We start from the raw sequence: 13,394 nt of genomic DNA on the forward strand, positions 1-13,394 counted from the left end.
GGCTTTTGCCAGTCACACTCTTTGCATGTTGACAGCCTTGACCTGCTGCTGATTTTGGGCTCTGTTCTTGTGTAATTTGCCTTTTCTCTCTCATTGCCTTCCTTAAGATGAACTTCTTGACAGCCATCCTTCCACTGCAACCATTCGTTATGAGGCTTCATTAAGCAGTGTAAGGATCATCAGGCCCCGTGTCATGTTCTTGCTGGATTTTTTTCTTATTTATCAAGAACATGACTTTCAATTAGTGTTCATCTGCTATGGATTGTTTTTCAATGTATTTTTGTACAGGTTACTAGTAACAAGGTGACTAAAAATACGATTTCAAATCGGTTCTTTGCTAAATATTTTGTTATGTTTAGACACAAGATTGGTTAATCCCTTGATTTAGGTGATCTTTATATTCAAATGATGCACAGATCACTGTTAGGTGGCTTAACAAACAAACAAGAAAAAAACAGCCAGGTAAAAGGACTGGACTCAAAATAAATGAAAAAGCAAAGCAGGAAAACCCGGAGAACCATTGCTCTCTCTGCAGTAGCTGCTGTGTACAGTACTCTATAAAACCATATTTCACGAACTGACAGATTTATATAACTTCCATATTTGATCGAATCGATGCCTATTTACAGAGAGACTCAAAAAATGCAAAATGATGCTTAAAGTGTGTTGATTTGATGTAGCACATGTTAAATTTATGCCAGACCTCCGGGGTTACAGCTCCATCTGGTGACGATTTTGTGGCAGAAAAATAAATAAATAAAATCAGAATCTTGACTCATCTTTTGTTTGTTTTTCTGGGGCTATTTGTAGACTGCCGCCACTCTCAGTCTGTTGATTTAGCTACCAACACTGTCACCCAATACATCAAGGTGTGATAGCCTAAAGTGTCAATGCTTCCTGCAGTCAGCCTCCTCCTACCTCTCTTCCTCATCTCCCTGTACCAGCCATATTGGAAGGTGTCACTTTATGCCTGATGATTATTCACAGCCACCTGTCTCTGTCCCATCAGAGGGCATCTGTGGTGATCACACAGACGTCATGCTGCAGTTAGTTTAGAAGGGTTAGAGAGAGTTCGTAACCTGCAACTTTTCTTTTTCATACTTTCTGCATCACTGTATCTTATTTGCCGATCAGTGGGGAAGTATTTTTTAACTGACCTGTAATTAAATATTTAAAATGCAATAATTATGTATATTGATATTGCTCTAGTTGTAAGTAATGAAGCTTAGAGGTTTTACATTGTTTCTACTGGAGTTGCTGTGTTGTTGGATTAGTCGAAAACACACATTTTTATCGTGGAATACAAGTTTATTACTTGCCCTCACAGTTATTCTCACCCCTGCCTTCCTTTAGCCTGATTTCATAGCTTCTCCTGTTATCTAAGCAATACAAGATTTTTAGATAGATTTTTCTTTAACCCTTCAAACTCTAAAAACACTAAAACTTCAATTTATTTGAGCAAACCTCACAAACCAAATAGAGAGTACTACCTGGTCAGATGTGATCAACGGTGGGAATGAAAGGCTAACAGCATTATAGAACATTTCCCCCTGCAGTCACATCCTTTATTAACAACCTTATGTGCGATGGCAGCGAGACACGTTAGGCTGTAAAAGACAAGGCAGCTCGACGGATGAATGATATGAGCTGTTTGTGAACAAAGGCAAATTGCTTTGACCCACTGGGTCAAAACTGAAAGAGCTGTGATTGGCAACAGTAAGTAAATTAGCCAGGAGGTCGCCAGACAAAGAAGAGGGAAGTTAATTGACTTTTATCTTTTAATTTCCCCTTTCCTAACAACGAGGCGCTGTTTCCATACAGTAATAACCTCCAGGGTGTGAAAGTCAGCTTTTGCGTGTTTCCAGGGCTTTGAGAGACCAGGCCTCTGACTTGACCCCGTGGGAAGCCGATAGATGGTCACCTCAGGGGGGCCTCACACCGTCCCACCGCATGTCAACATGATGACATTACTGAGTAACCACACAGACAAAGGTCAGACCTTTGATCGGTAAACAATCATTCAAACGTTGCGCCATTCCCATCTATCAATCAGTGCTTTCAAAATGATGTTTGTACTATTACACTTCTATATAATATAATAGTGTTAAATAATAGACAGTCAAAGATTATACATAATTTGCCCCACAAATGGGGGAGAGATGATTTTTTTAATAATAATTTTTAAAAATACATTAAAAAAAAAAAAAAAAAAAAAAGCCGAAGGAGACGTGTTTGCTAAATAAATGTGACTTGACTGAAGTGCAAATCAAAATAAACTAATTAGCAGGGAGAGCCCCATTGTTCTCAGCCAGTGGTGCTATCGATTCAGCCAGTCGAGTCAATTTAATCAGTCAGTTTGTGACAAGACACACAGGTGACAAAACAACAGTCTGCAGGGGGTGGCTGCAGATTACATTCTTCTTTAATCTTCTATGTTAAAAAATAAAACTATGTAAACCGATGATTGCACAGGGAGATTACAATTTTTTAGTCCTACTCGTGGACAAATGCGTCTAAATCTATTACACTTTCTTTCTTGCACAATAATCTTGGAAGTATTTCGAGATATCTGCTGTCACATCCTCCCAGACAGAATAACTCGAGTGCAGTAAAGGGAGCCTGTGGAATGTTGCGCTCCTATTGGCTGCTGCTTGCCTGTATAAAGAGCCGCAGTGGCAAATTCAATCAGATCAACTGCGGGCATCCTTCGAGAGCGAGACACCGGGTTTTTCAGTCAAGCTGGGACAACAATTACTGGGCTGTTCTGCTGTTTCTTTGTCTTTCCCTTTTTCTGCTAAATAAATCCTCTGGAGCATTGTTGGGATCATGAAGGAAAGGAGAAATACACAACCGCTGGTGGTGAGATGTAAACTGGTTCTTGTGGGAGACGTTCAATGCGGAAAAACGGCGATGTTGCAAGTCCTGGCGAAGGATTGTTATCCAGAGGTATGCAAAAATGTGACTCGTGTTGAAGTAAAATATATGAGCAGAAAAGTCTGCCCCGTGTTCTCTTGACAATCGCGGTGTTGGGTTTTCATCAAATGATTTGGAAACGGCACGGAGAAAACAGTGCGTCTGTTGCGGATAGTGACATATTGCTTGCGCATTTCCTAAAATTTCTTGCTTTTAAGTTTATTTCCTATTTACTGACCTTTATATCATCGGTAGCATTATTGTTTCATCATGTGGTCAGTGGAATTATGTTCTCTGCGCATTCTTAGCTGGTGCTTTCCTTTCACAGTGGCCTGCGTTGAATATCTCCTGCAGCTGCAGCGATTAAAGTGATTAATTGATCCGAAATTCTATCAAATTGAGAAGAGATATAGATTTGTCTTATTGTTTTATTGGTCAGTGCGTGTGTTTTGTGTATAGCACTGATTAGTTAACTTCCATTACCTGTAGCTGCCTGACAACTCCCCACTAACGGCACCGTGTTGCTAATTGCTCCCCAGACCTACGTGCCCACGGTATTTGAAAACTACACAGCCTGTCTGGAACTGGAAGAGCAGCGAGTGGAGCTCAGTCTGTGGGACACTTCAGGTAACCGATCACCTTTTCCGTGTGCATGTGGTGTGTGATCTGCAGTCCTGCTTGCCGCACTGAAGAGGATTTGGCAATGCCGCGTGAATGTAATGAGTGTTTTTTGCTGAAAGGAACACCAGTCTGTTTCTTCCCAGTTATTCATTTTCGTCATGACGTTTTTTTTATTTTGGAGCAAGAAAATGGAACATTAAAGTGTTGTTAAACATTGGTAAAGACTTAGGGAAGGGCCTTATAGTCTATCCCCCCCCCCCCCCCCCCTGTTGATGCAGAGGTGCATGGGATGTGTACTTGTTGAACTATATACTTATTCAAATCTCCCATTTACTACAAATTAAATTTCCTCCGATATGAAGTGTCCCCCTTTTTTGGATGTGTCTGGATGTAAAGGACTCTGCAGATCTACAAGTGCATTTTTGTGCCAAGTGTGTTGCAGTGGAAAAACTGGGCAGAAAAGACTGATTATTCCGCCTCGCTTGTTTTTAATGCTGACTCCGTGCATCATATGTTCATTTACACTAAGCGTGAAAAAGAGGGTCAATGTGTCATTGTAGATCTCCCGGGAAATCTGCTGTTCAGAGTGTTGACCTGAATACTGCGAGCACGGTTCTGCAGCACCTGTTTGATTCCCTTCATGCTCGCTGCACAATAGTTTCTCTCGCCAGGCCACATTCCTCTCCGTCCACACTCGTGCTGCAGCCTGACTAGGTCACACTGGCAGTACAAATGTGTTTATTTATTCATTTTTGTGCACACGTGTGTCTGTGTACAACAGATCCTTTATATAACAGACCCATTTGTATGAGATGATGCAGTATTTACTGTGCTCTCATATTTTTTCCCCCTCCCATTATCACAAAGCGGCAAAATGAGGAGAAAAATGAGTGTAATTCCGTCCCCAGACCAAATCCCGTTTTTTAATCCCAGACTGTGGACCTTTGGTCTGGCCAGCAGGAGTGGGCCTGGTGCCCAGGGATGATGGGCACACAGAGCTACATCCTGTTGAGCAGGACAGTTTTTCTGGAGCAGACAGATAGGAGGGAGCTCAAAAAACTCTAGTGACCTGCATTCCCCCTCCATATGCTGCTCCAGGTCAGCCACTCAAACAGCATGATGCAAGGGATTAAGACTGTGAATGGGACTGCTGGGCAACCTCTTCTGACTGACCCAGTGAGTTTGTGGCTCTTTCTTTCTTTCACTTGAGCGTTCCCTTTGTTGCTCCCTCTTTGCTACTTTCTGGCTAATCTGCATAGATTGCCACTCCCTGCCCTTTACCAAACACCTATGGCACAATTCAATACCAAGTTCAAAAGAGTACAACATGCACGTGCATAGCAGACTATTTGAAAATGGGCCAAAAAAAAAATAAATCTATTTTTATTCACAATAGATTTGATTTAAAAGACCTGCCCCTCACACTCTCAGAGGAGACCGCATGTGGTCCCCTTCCCCCTCATCTTTTATAGATGACTCTTTTATCACAGGTATCTGCTGTCAGGCTCGTGGTGATGGGTGACAGGCAGAAAGGGGTATTTGTTAGCCACACCGCACAGTTTCCTCTCCTGTGCTGTAATTTGCTCTAATTGCGTGGAGTTTGTGCCGCCCTGGCCCACACCACACTGAGACGGTCTCCTCATTATCCCAGCTCCCCTTCATTGATTGCACTGACCTCATCACTGGCTCCACATGGCAGGCGGCTCCTTCTCTCAGCTCCAATATGGATTTACAGTCTAAAATCAATCCACCAGTTTTAACCAGGCTTATCTGATCAGGAATGCTGGGGAAAAGGGGAAAGAAGGGAAGCTGAGCTCTGTCTGGTGTAGCGCACAGATAGTGAAAATAAATCCCATTAAGATGTTGGTGTGTAATTTATTTCAGGTTTAATGATGTTGCTGACGAAGCCTTGAAGTTCAAGATCGTACTGTGTGTGTGTGTGTGTGTGTGTGTGTGTGTCTATATAATCACTTATTGTATGATATATACATAAGACTGACTTGGAATGAATCCAATGTCCATTTAAGCTGATGAAACACTCTGCTGGATTGTAAAAGGGGGCATTTTTAATATTTAATTGTCATGCTGATGACCATATGTCATGTGATTTCTCTAATAGGCACCCAGTTTGTAAAACTTAGGTGCTTTTTAGAATTGTAAGCAGGTACAGTTTAATTCCTCCATCTTTTTCCATCATTGATTCATCAGTGATCTATTTTTTTATTAGTAGTGTTTAGCTTTGCTAAATGTTTCATGGACTGTTGTCCAACAATCAGCTTACACTAGCTGAGAAAAAAAGGCTATATTCTCAAATGTTTCCTTCCTTATTTTATCCAAATCAACATTTCAGGGTTTTTAAATCAAACTCTTTGATGTTGGACTTAATTTTCTTAATCCAGTGTCATCAGCTATGATGATGTCAAAGTAAAGCTTGTTAGCAGATCATATAACGCTTAGGAAAAAAGCACCTCCTTCACCCTGCAGGGGGCTTCAGCACTAATTCTGACTGGCTTATGTGAATCCAGGGAACAACTGCTTGATGCAATATAATATGTTTTTTGGAGCGTGCTGTGAAGTCCGTAGTCCTGCGGCAGCACCACAGCTCCCAGTCGGCTGAGTGTGGGTGGAGGCGCAGGGCTCCTCTCGTCCCCATATCTGTGAGTCATCCCATCACTGGATCATTAATCTGTCTGACCTCCGCATTTTCGTAGTGAGAGGAGGAGTGCTAATGATGAAAACAGGCTATGTCACTCACTCGATTTTAGCACACATCCACAGACACACAGTTATACTCTCGCTCGGGCAAACACAAAGCCGATCCTCCCCTCCCCCACCTGTAGCCTTCAACACAAGGGCCTCCGTCTTCAGCCCTGTGAAGCCTACATCCACTCAGGCCCAATCCTCACCTCAAACACTCAGATCTGGGCACCGCACCATCAAGACGGATGAAGTTCAGCTCAGCCACAAGAATTTGGTTATACTCCTTTTTCTTTTCTGCCTCACTCTCCGTGTTTTATGCCTCAGAAACTCTCCATCTGTTGTATAGAGGCATGCAAGGAGGAAAGCCATAATTTGGGCCATGCTTATAGGCGCTGCATGAGCACCCAAACCATTGTGTGGTTTGCTGCAATGGAGAAAGGAAGGGAAGAGAGTGAAAGAGACAGATAGCAGTAACCTGTGATATTACACTGCAGGGGGTGAGGGATTAATGGCAGAGGAGGTCTCTTTGTGATATGGCTCAGTAGGGTATACTTTGGCTCCCGCTCTTCTTTTTCCTGTGGCTTTTTCTTGCCACAATAGTAACAGCTATTTCTTCCAAGATTAGAAACTAGGCCCTGGTGTGTAAGGAAAGTGCTGCCGAAGCTGCGCCTATGCCAAGTAACATGTTAAGGGGGGTTTGAATACTAATATTGAGGTGCTGTATGTTGCTGTAAGTACAGTATGTTTACTGATTTGTGCATTGTTTGTCCAACACAACAAATAGAAGTTTTATTTATATGTGAGGACAATAGTAACCAAAAACAAAGAAAGAAAGGTGGGGGAGGCTTAGATGTCCTTTGCATCCCCCCTTCCATCTTGGCAGGCTAATTGATTTGTCAGCTTTAAAAGCATCGGCTCTCGGACCTCTGGTGTAGCCTTCCATTGATTGTTGCATTTCGATCAGTGGCCATTTAATGCAGAATCACATCTTGTTTGCTGGCTCTGTGATAACCCCTCGCAGGAGATTGAAACGATTTCTGGAGCACCCGACCTCTGACTTTCCCATTATATACCTCACGTATATGACGTGGCACCGAAACTCGTAATATTAGTGTCTCTAATCCTTCTGATTTTAACATGTGTGATTTTTAACATGTGTGACATGACATATGTCTCAAATTCTTCAAACACAAAGTTGTGTTTGTGGCTTTTCTGCTACAATTAGGTGTATGTGGTGTAAAAGCGATGGTGTTTTCTTATATGTGACATCTGTAAATAATTTAATCAAATTGTTCTTTTTTCTTTTTTTTTTACTCAAGAATAGAAAAAAGTCATTTTTTATTTCTAAAGGCATGGAAATGGAGCTGTAACGCAAGCATGCTCCTTTGTTCTTTTGCAACAGTGTTTACTTTCTTCAGGACATTGAGTCCTGAGGAATTTCATCACAGCTTGTCATTATTCCACTCATGGCACCCGGCAGCTGGCAAATTCAGTTTTACCCTTTGATAATGTGGAAAATCATTAAGTATTCATAAGCACATATCCGTTTTTGTGTACACATACATGCACGCATCCGTGTTTCATGTGCTTTTTTTTAATATGTTTTCTTCTGCTGCATTGTTTCTGCACCGTAAATCAATTAGGACGGTTGTGCAATGAGTTATTACACAGACTGCTTGTGTTATCTGTAGCTATAAAAGGAACGCTGAATCCCTTTTGGGATTCACACAGACTAAAGTAAACATGTTAATCCCATTGAGCAGCCCCTCTTCTGTTTCATCTGATAAGGGACCGGATTCACCTCTGCATGCATCCGAATTTAAAAAGTGTGCGTCTGTGTTAGCGCTTGTGGTTCCGGCGCGTGTGAATCATTTTGTGTGATGGGCGTATGTCTGTGGTCCCAAACTCTGTCGCAGAGAAGAGGAATGTCCCCAGCAGTAGGTGGGTGGGCCGCTAGTGGTGTAAAATGATTGAGTGGCAGTTAAGGCGAGCCTTTACAGAGAGCCAGGAGGAATGCCTGATGTAGATGGTGGATTCCAAGGCTGTTGCTGTGGTAACAGAGGGACTGGAGGTATTGCTTGCCGAGCAGAGGATTTTTGGGGGGGTGGGTGGCTTACTTAAGGATTCTGAGCATGAGTGGGAGCGTCTGCCTGCCCCGAGCCCTGCCGTTCCACTTGCGTAATCTACTGCAAGAGAAGATCAATGAGGATTTAGTGCTCGATTGTCATCTTCACTTCTAAAATGCCAGCCAAGAATATAGGAGCAGCAAAAGTAGCAGTTTTAGCAACAGCAAAGCGGAGCTCAGTGGGAAGAAGTGATGCCGCGCACACCTAACTTAAGCAGATGATTTCTCTTGCTCTTCGTCTCCTGCTCAATCTTCTTTTTTTTTTCTTTTCTTTTTTTTTTTTACCAACTTCCTGTTCTCACAGCTCTTGGAACTGGCCTAAATTAAAAATGAAAAAACAAATTGCTCTAAACTTGCATGTATACACACTTTATATTACAAATGTAGCTTGAAGCATTGCACATTTAAGATGGATACTTAATTGATCCCACAAGGGAAATTATTGTGTTACAGCAGCAGGATAAAGAATAAAAATGGCACAGCTTACAATTAACAACAAACAGATGCATATACTGTTATGTATGTATAAATTTTGTATAACAGTCATTTTAAAAAAAAACAATGAAAATTAAATAAAAATGAGGTTACATTAAAGAAGAGAGAGAGAGATATTAGTGCAAATCGCATTAACAAGTAATATGTAAAGTGTAAATCTAAGAAACATACTTTTACAGTTTTCTGTACCATCAGATGTTAAATAACCTGCACAGCAAATGTGTTCATTCACACCTAACACGGGGGGAAAAACCCCACTGAGGATCTTTGTCAATATTTAAAAATTGTGGCTATGCAGGAGTCCTCTTTTGTCACACAAACCAGCAATATGAAGTTACTATTAATTGACCTGGCATATTAAAGAAGACTAGACCTGGTTAAACAGCAGCAAAACTAGAAGTTTCCTCTTAAAAAAACATGATTAAAAATATTTCTGAGCATCCAAAAGTTCTAGGAAATGTTTTATGGAATGCAAAACTACTTTTGTCTACATTTTCATAGTTTGTTATAACATTGCTCTCCTCTCTCTCCTGTAAGGTTCTCCGTACTATGATAATGTGAGGCCCTTGTGCTACAGTGACTCAGATGCAGTTTTGCTGTGTTTTGACATCAGCCGCCCAGATACTGTGGACAGCAGTCTGAAGAAGGTAATGACTTAAGGTCACTTTACTTCAAAGTCCTATTCTCTCTTGTAGCCTACTGTGACTCCAAAGTGTATTAACAGACTATTTGTCACCATACACCAACTGATCACCTTTTTGGGTCCACAGTGGAAAACTGAAATTCTGGACTTCTGTCCAAGCACACGTATTTTACTCATCGGCTGTAAGACCGACCTTCGCACAGATGTCTGCACACTGATGGAGCTGTCCAATCAGAAGCAGACTCCAATCACCTACGAACAGGTGAGACAAAAGAAACAAACGAAGATCCGTGTGTGTGTGTGCAGATTTTTACACATATGCCTTTCCTGTAACACCCCGTCCCAAAGGACTTGTCTCCACACTATATCACAGGAAAAAAATTAAACGGCACCATTGAAGAATATCATGAACAGTATCGGTTATTGCTTCATTTATTGCAGGGTTCTGCTATGGCTAAGCAGCTGGGTGCAGAGGCTTATCTCGAGTGCTCGGCGTTCACCTCGGAGAAGAGCATTCACAGCGTATTCCGCACCGCTGCGATGGCCTGCATCAACAAGCTGCAGCCTCTCCCGAAGCCCAGCCCCACCCGACGCCTCTCCAAAAGACTTCTTCACCTGCCCAGCAAGTCAGATTTGATCTCCACCACCTTCAAGAAGGAGAAGGCCAAGAGCTGCTCGGTAATGTGAGTGGAGACCTCTTGGGTTACAGTCCTCACATTAAACCCACATCCCCTGCGTCTTTGGTCTCGGGGAAGGGGGGGTGGGCACGATGGTTTTATCAGGGTTACCTGCTGAATCCTTCCCTCACCCCCCCAAGAAACCAAACACCACTCAGAAGAGGTGGACACTTCGCTGTCCACTTGCTCCTGAACCTTTTAGTGCACCTCCATCCTTTTCCACTGTTTATTTTTTGTTTGTTTGTTAGTTTGTTTTTTGCTTTCGAACAAACAATATCAGTCGAGGTTTGATCACCAAGCTACCATTTTATTTTCACCTGTGAACAGTATGCAACTACAATGGTGTTACATCTGTCTAATTTTACTATCTATAGGCACATGTTGATTTTGTCCGAAATGGAAATGTGCAACGTGTGACGTTTAATCTTGTGATGTAAATGCCTCTCGGAAAATTCAGTGGATATTTTTTTTTAACTCAAAAAATAAATCTAGCATGAAACCATCAGGAAATAGCAAAAATCCTGTACATCCCTCTTAGTAAGGTGTGTGGGGTGTGAAATAGCGTGTCACTGGTTTCCCCATTTACTGGAAGTACATAGAATAGATGTACAGGGAGCAATGGGACAAACCGTGAGAGCTATTACATAGAGAGATGTTCTTATTGTCTCAGCAGTGATGACAGCAGGGATGAGAGCAGTGAGCACAGGCTGCTGTGCTTACAGCAGTCTAGACTATGTCAGCCTGCACGGATTCTTGATGCATGGCTGTGTAGCTCTGGATAGTGTTGCTCTGCAAGCTTTCAGTGGAATAACTGGAAGATGCTGAAGAGGCTCCGTGTACACAAAACGACTGCAGAAATGCGGAACGGACACAAAATATAAGCAGAGGTTTAGCTGGACTTCCAGGGTGTCTTTTATCACTGCTGGAGTCTGGTGGGATAGACACATTTAATTGCTCTTGTGGTGACCAGGAGCTTAACCACAGTCGGTTCAATGTTGAGCTTAGCTTTGCTTAGCCTGTTGATTATTGAACCGTGGCTGGTTATCGATACGAGTTAAGGTGTTAGGAGGCAAATCTAAAAAGAATAAGATCACTCCTACATGGAAGTCAGACTGACCTGAAATGGTTTGTATTTTCAGACACTCTTCAGTAAAAAATCTGTAGCATTGCATTGTTGACAGTTTTTCAACAATTCTCAAATGGTATGCAGTTTTGAAAAAAATGCCTTTCATATTGAGTTCCCAGAAGTCAATGAGATTTTTGAATACTGTAATTACTGTAATATGCCTGTGGATTCCTCACATTTGCATCAATGCAATGTAGCACCCTCAACTTGATTCAATTCTTCCAAAAGGACTAATTTTTGTTTTGCACACACTTGTAAAATCTGTTCACATCCAATAAGCAGCACTTACTGTAGGTTACATTGCAAAAAAAAAACAAAAACAAAGGGAAAAATCAGACGCTTTTCTGAGCTTAAATCTTAGGCTTCATGGTTATGTGTGTGTGCAGCATCGATCTCCATGCTTCTAACCATAAAGCAATAACGATTTAAGTGCTGTGTGATGCAAAAGTAACCTGCGTGGCAATAACAACGCAGCTTTGTGATTACTGTCATGCTATAAGTGCTCCGTGGATCGACATGTTAGAGATTGTTTCAATCTCCGCTGTACAAAAGGCTGCTGATATAGCCCCTCCTTCCCCCTGTGTAAGTGGTGATCGGTATATAGAAAACCAAGGACGGCGTTTGCGCTATGAACTAGATCAGAGTATTCCAAACAAGAAGGAACAACATGCTATTTGAGTTGTTGCTGTCAGCTCAACATAATCATAATAAAACCACTGAGGCAGTATGCCTCAAGTGAATTGTTGTATTTGTTTTTTCAAATTTGAACTATACATTAAAGTCTAGCAATTATTCATCAAGGGCTAGTGTGGGTGGAGGGGGGGAGGATAATGTGGGACTAAGGAGAACAAGTAATCAAACTGCACAGGCTGGCCCTGTCCAAAGAAAGCTATTTTTCCATTCTTTGTGTGTGCGCGCGTGTGCGTGTGTGTATATTTTTATGTATTTAATGGCATGATGTGAGTCTCCGTGCTGTTTTTGAGATTTTTTCTGAAATGGCTGCTCTGTCTGTACGGAGCTGTGGACTGCCCCTGGTAGTTGGAGGAACTTAAAGTGGTGATTTGCACAAAGGCTTCCAGTTCATGGTCACACACCAAATTCCTCAGCATTGCCTAGCAACAATTCAGCTCAGAAACACAGAGGCTGGCTCTTGGGTTGGTTGTGTGGACAGATAGGGTTAGCTCACAAGCAGACATCCCCACATCCATTATTACTGCATCGTTTAAGCATTTACTGCGTAGCTTGTTTAAAAAAATAATAATAATAATAACAAATAAAAATTAAAAAATCTTGATATTTTTCTCTGGGTTTTTCTCTGCCAGGCCTTCTGATGATGGTTTACATGGGCGGCTCAATGACCATGTCAGTTAATATGCAGCCTTTGTGTTGTAGTCAGTGTGTGGTGAAAATGGTGCAGTCAAACTCCTAAGCATGTCCTATTAAAGTTGTACGATTGTACATACCGTCTCTTGTTTTATAGTCATTGTACAGCATCTTCGAGGGTGTCTGATGGAAGTATTGTTGCTGATGTGATTTATTTATTTGGTAGCTATTTTGCCTTTTTTTTTTTTTTTGTTTGTTTGTTTGTTTGTTTGTTTGTTGATTGACATGTACATTTGTTTGAAATCTTTTTTCAAAAGTTGACTGTTTTTTGTTTTTTCTTCTTCTTTATTGCTGTGTTGAATAAAGCTTGCCCCGTTTGGCATCCTAAATTCACTGTTCTTGTCATCTTTTCTTTCCTTTTTTTTTGGATCACTTGCTTATGAAACAATACACTACACTAGACATCTGCTCAGTATCTCCCCAGTCACATCTGCAGGAAGTGAGGTGCTTATCTTTTCCACTCAAGCGACGCTAATAATTCCTTTAACAGGCTCTGTGTCACTGCCTCATTAAGGATACAGTAAATTTATATCAGGATGATGGCGGATTACTGTCATTTTCCATTACCACAATCCTGATCTTAGATCTTAGTTACCGTTCAGGCAATTATAGTCAGAGAGTGGGGAAAAAATGTAAATAACACATATTTAGCTGCATAAGTAACATGTTGGGATGAAGAAGGAAAGATTCTATCCTATTTTAATTAATTGA

General features: G+C 41.5%; 1 protein-coding gene across 1 annotated transcript; it reads left to right on the forward strand.

The window, feature by feature from the left end:
- The first annotated feature begins 2,672 nt into the window (after positions 1-2,672).
- Positions 2,673-12,704, forward strand: rnd1b (Rho family GTPase 1b). The gene is made up of 5 exons (XM_040047931.1): positions 2,673-2,946; positions 3,453-3,540; positions 9,392-9,501; positions 9,625-9,759; positions 9,939-12,704. Exons 1-5 carry the CDS (start codon positions 2,827-2,829, stop codon positions 10,182-10,184), a joined length of 699 nt encoding a protein of 232 aa, XP_039903865.1. The 5' UTR covers positions 2,673-2,826; the 3' UTR covers positions 10,185-12,704.
- Positions 12,705-13,394: the final 690 nt, after the last annotated feature.

Source organism: Simochromis diagramma, unplaced genomic scaffold, assembly GCF_900408965.1.
Source record: "Simochromis diagramma unplaced genomic scaffold, fSimDia1.1 OVJJ01000387.1, whole genome shotgun sequence".
Classification (NCBI taxonomy): domain Eukaryota; kingdom Metazoa; phylum Chordata; class Actinopteri; order Cichliformes; family Cichlidae; genus Simochromis; species Simochromis diagramma.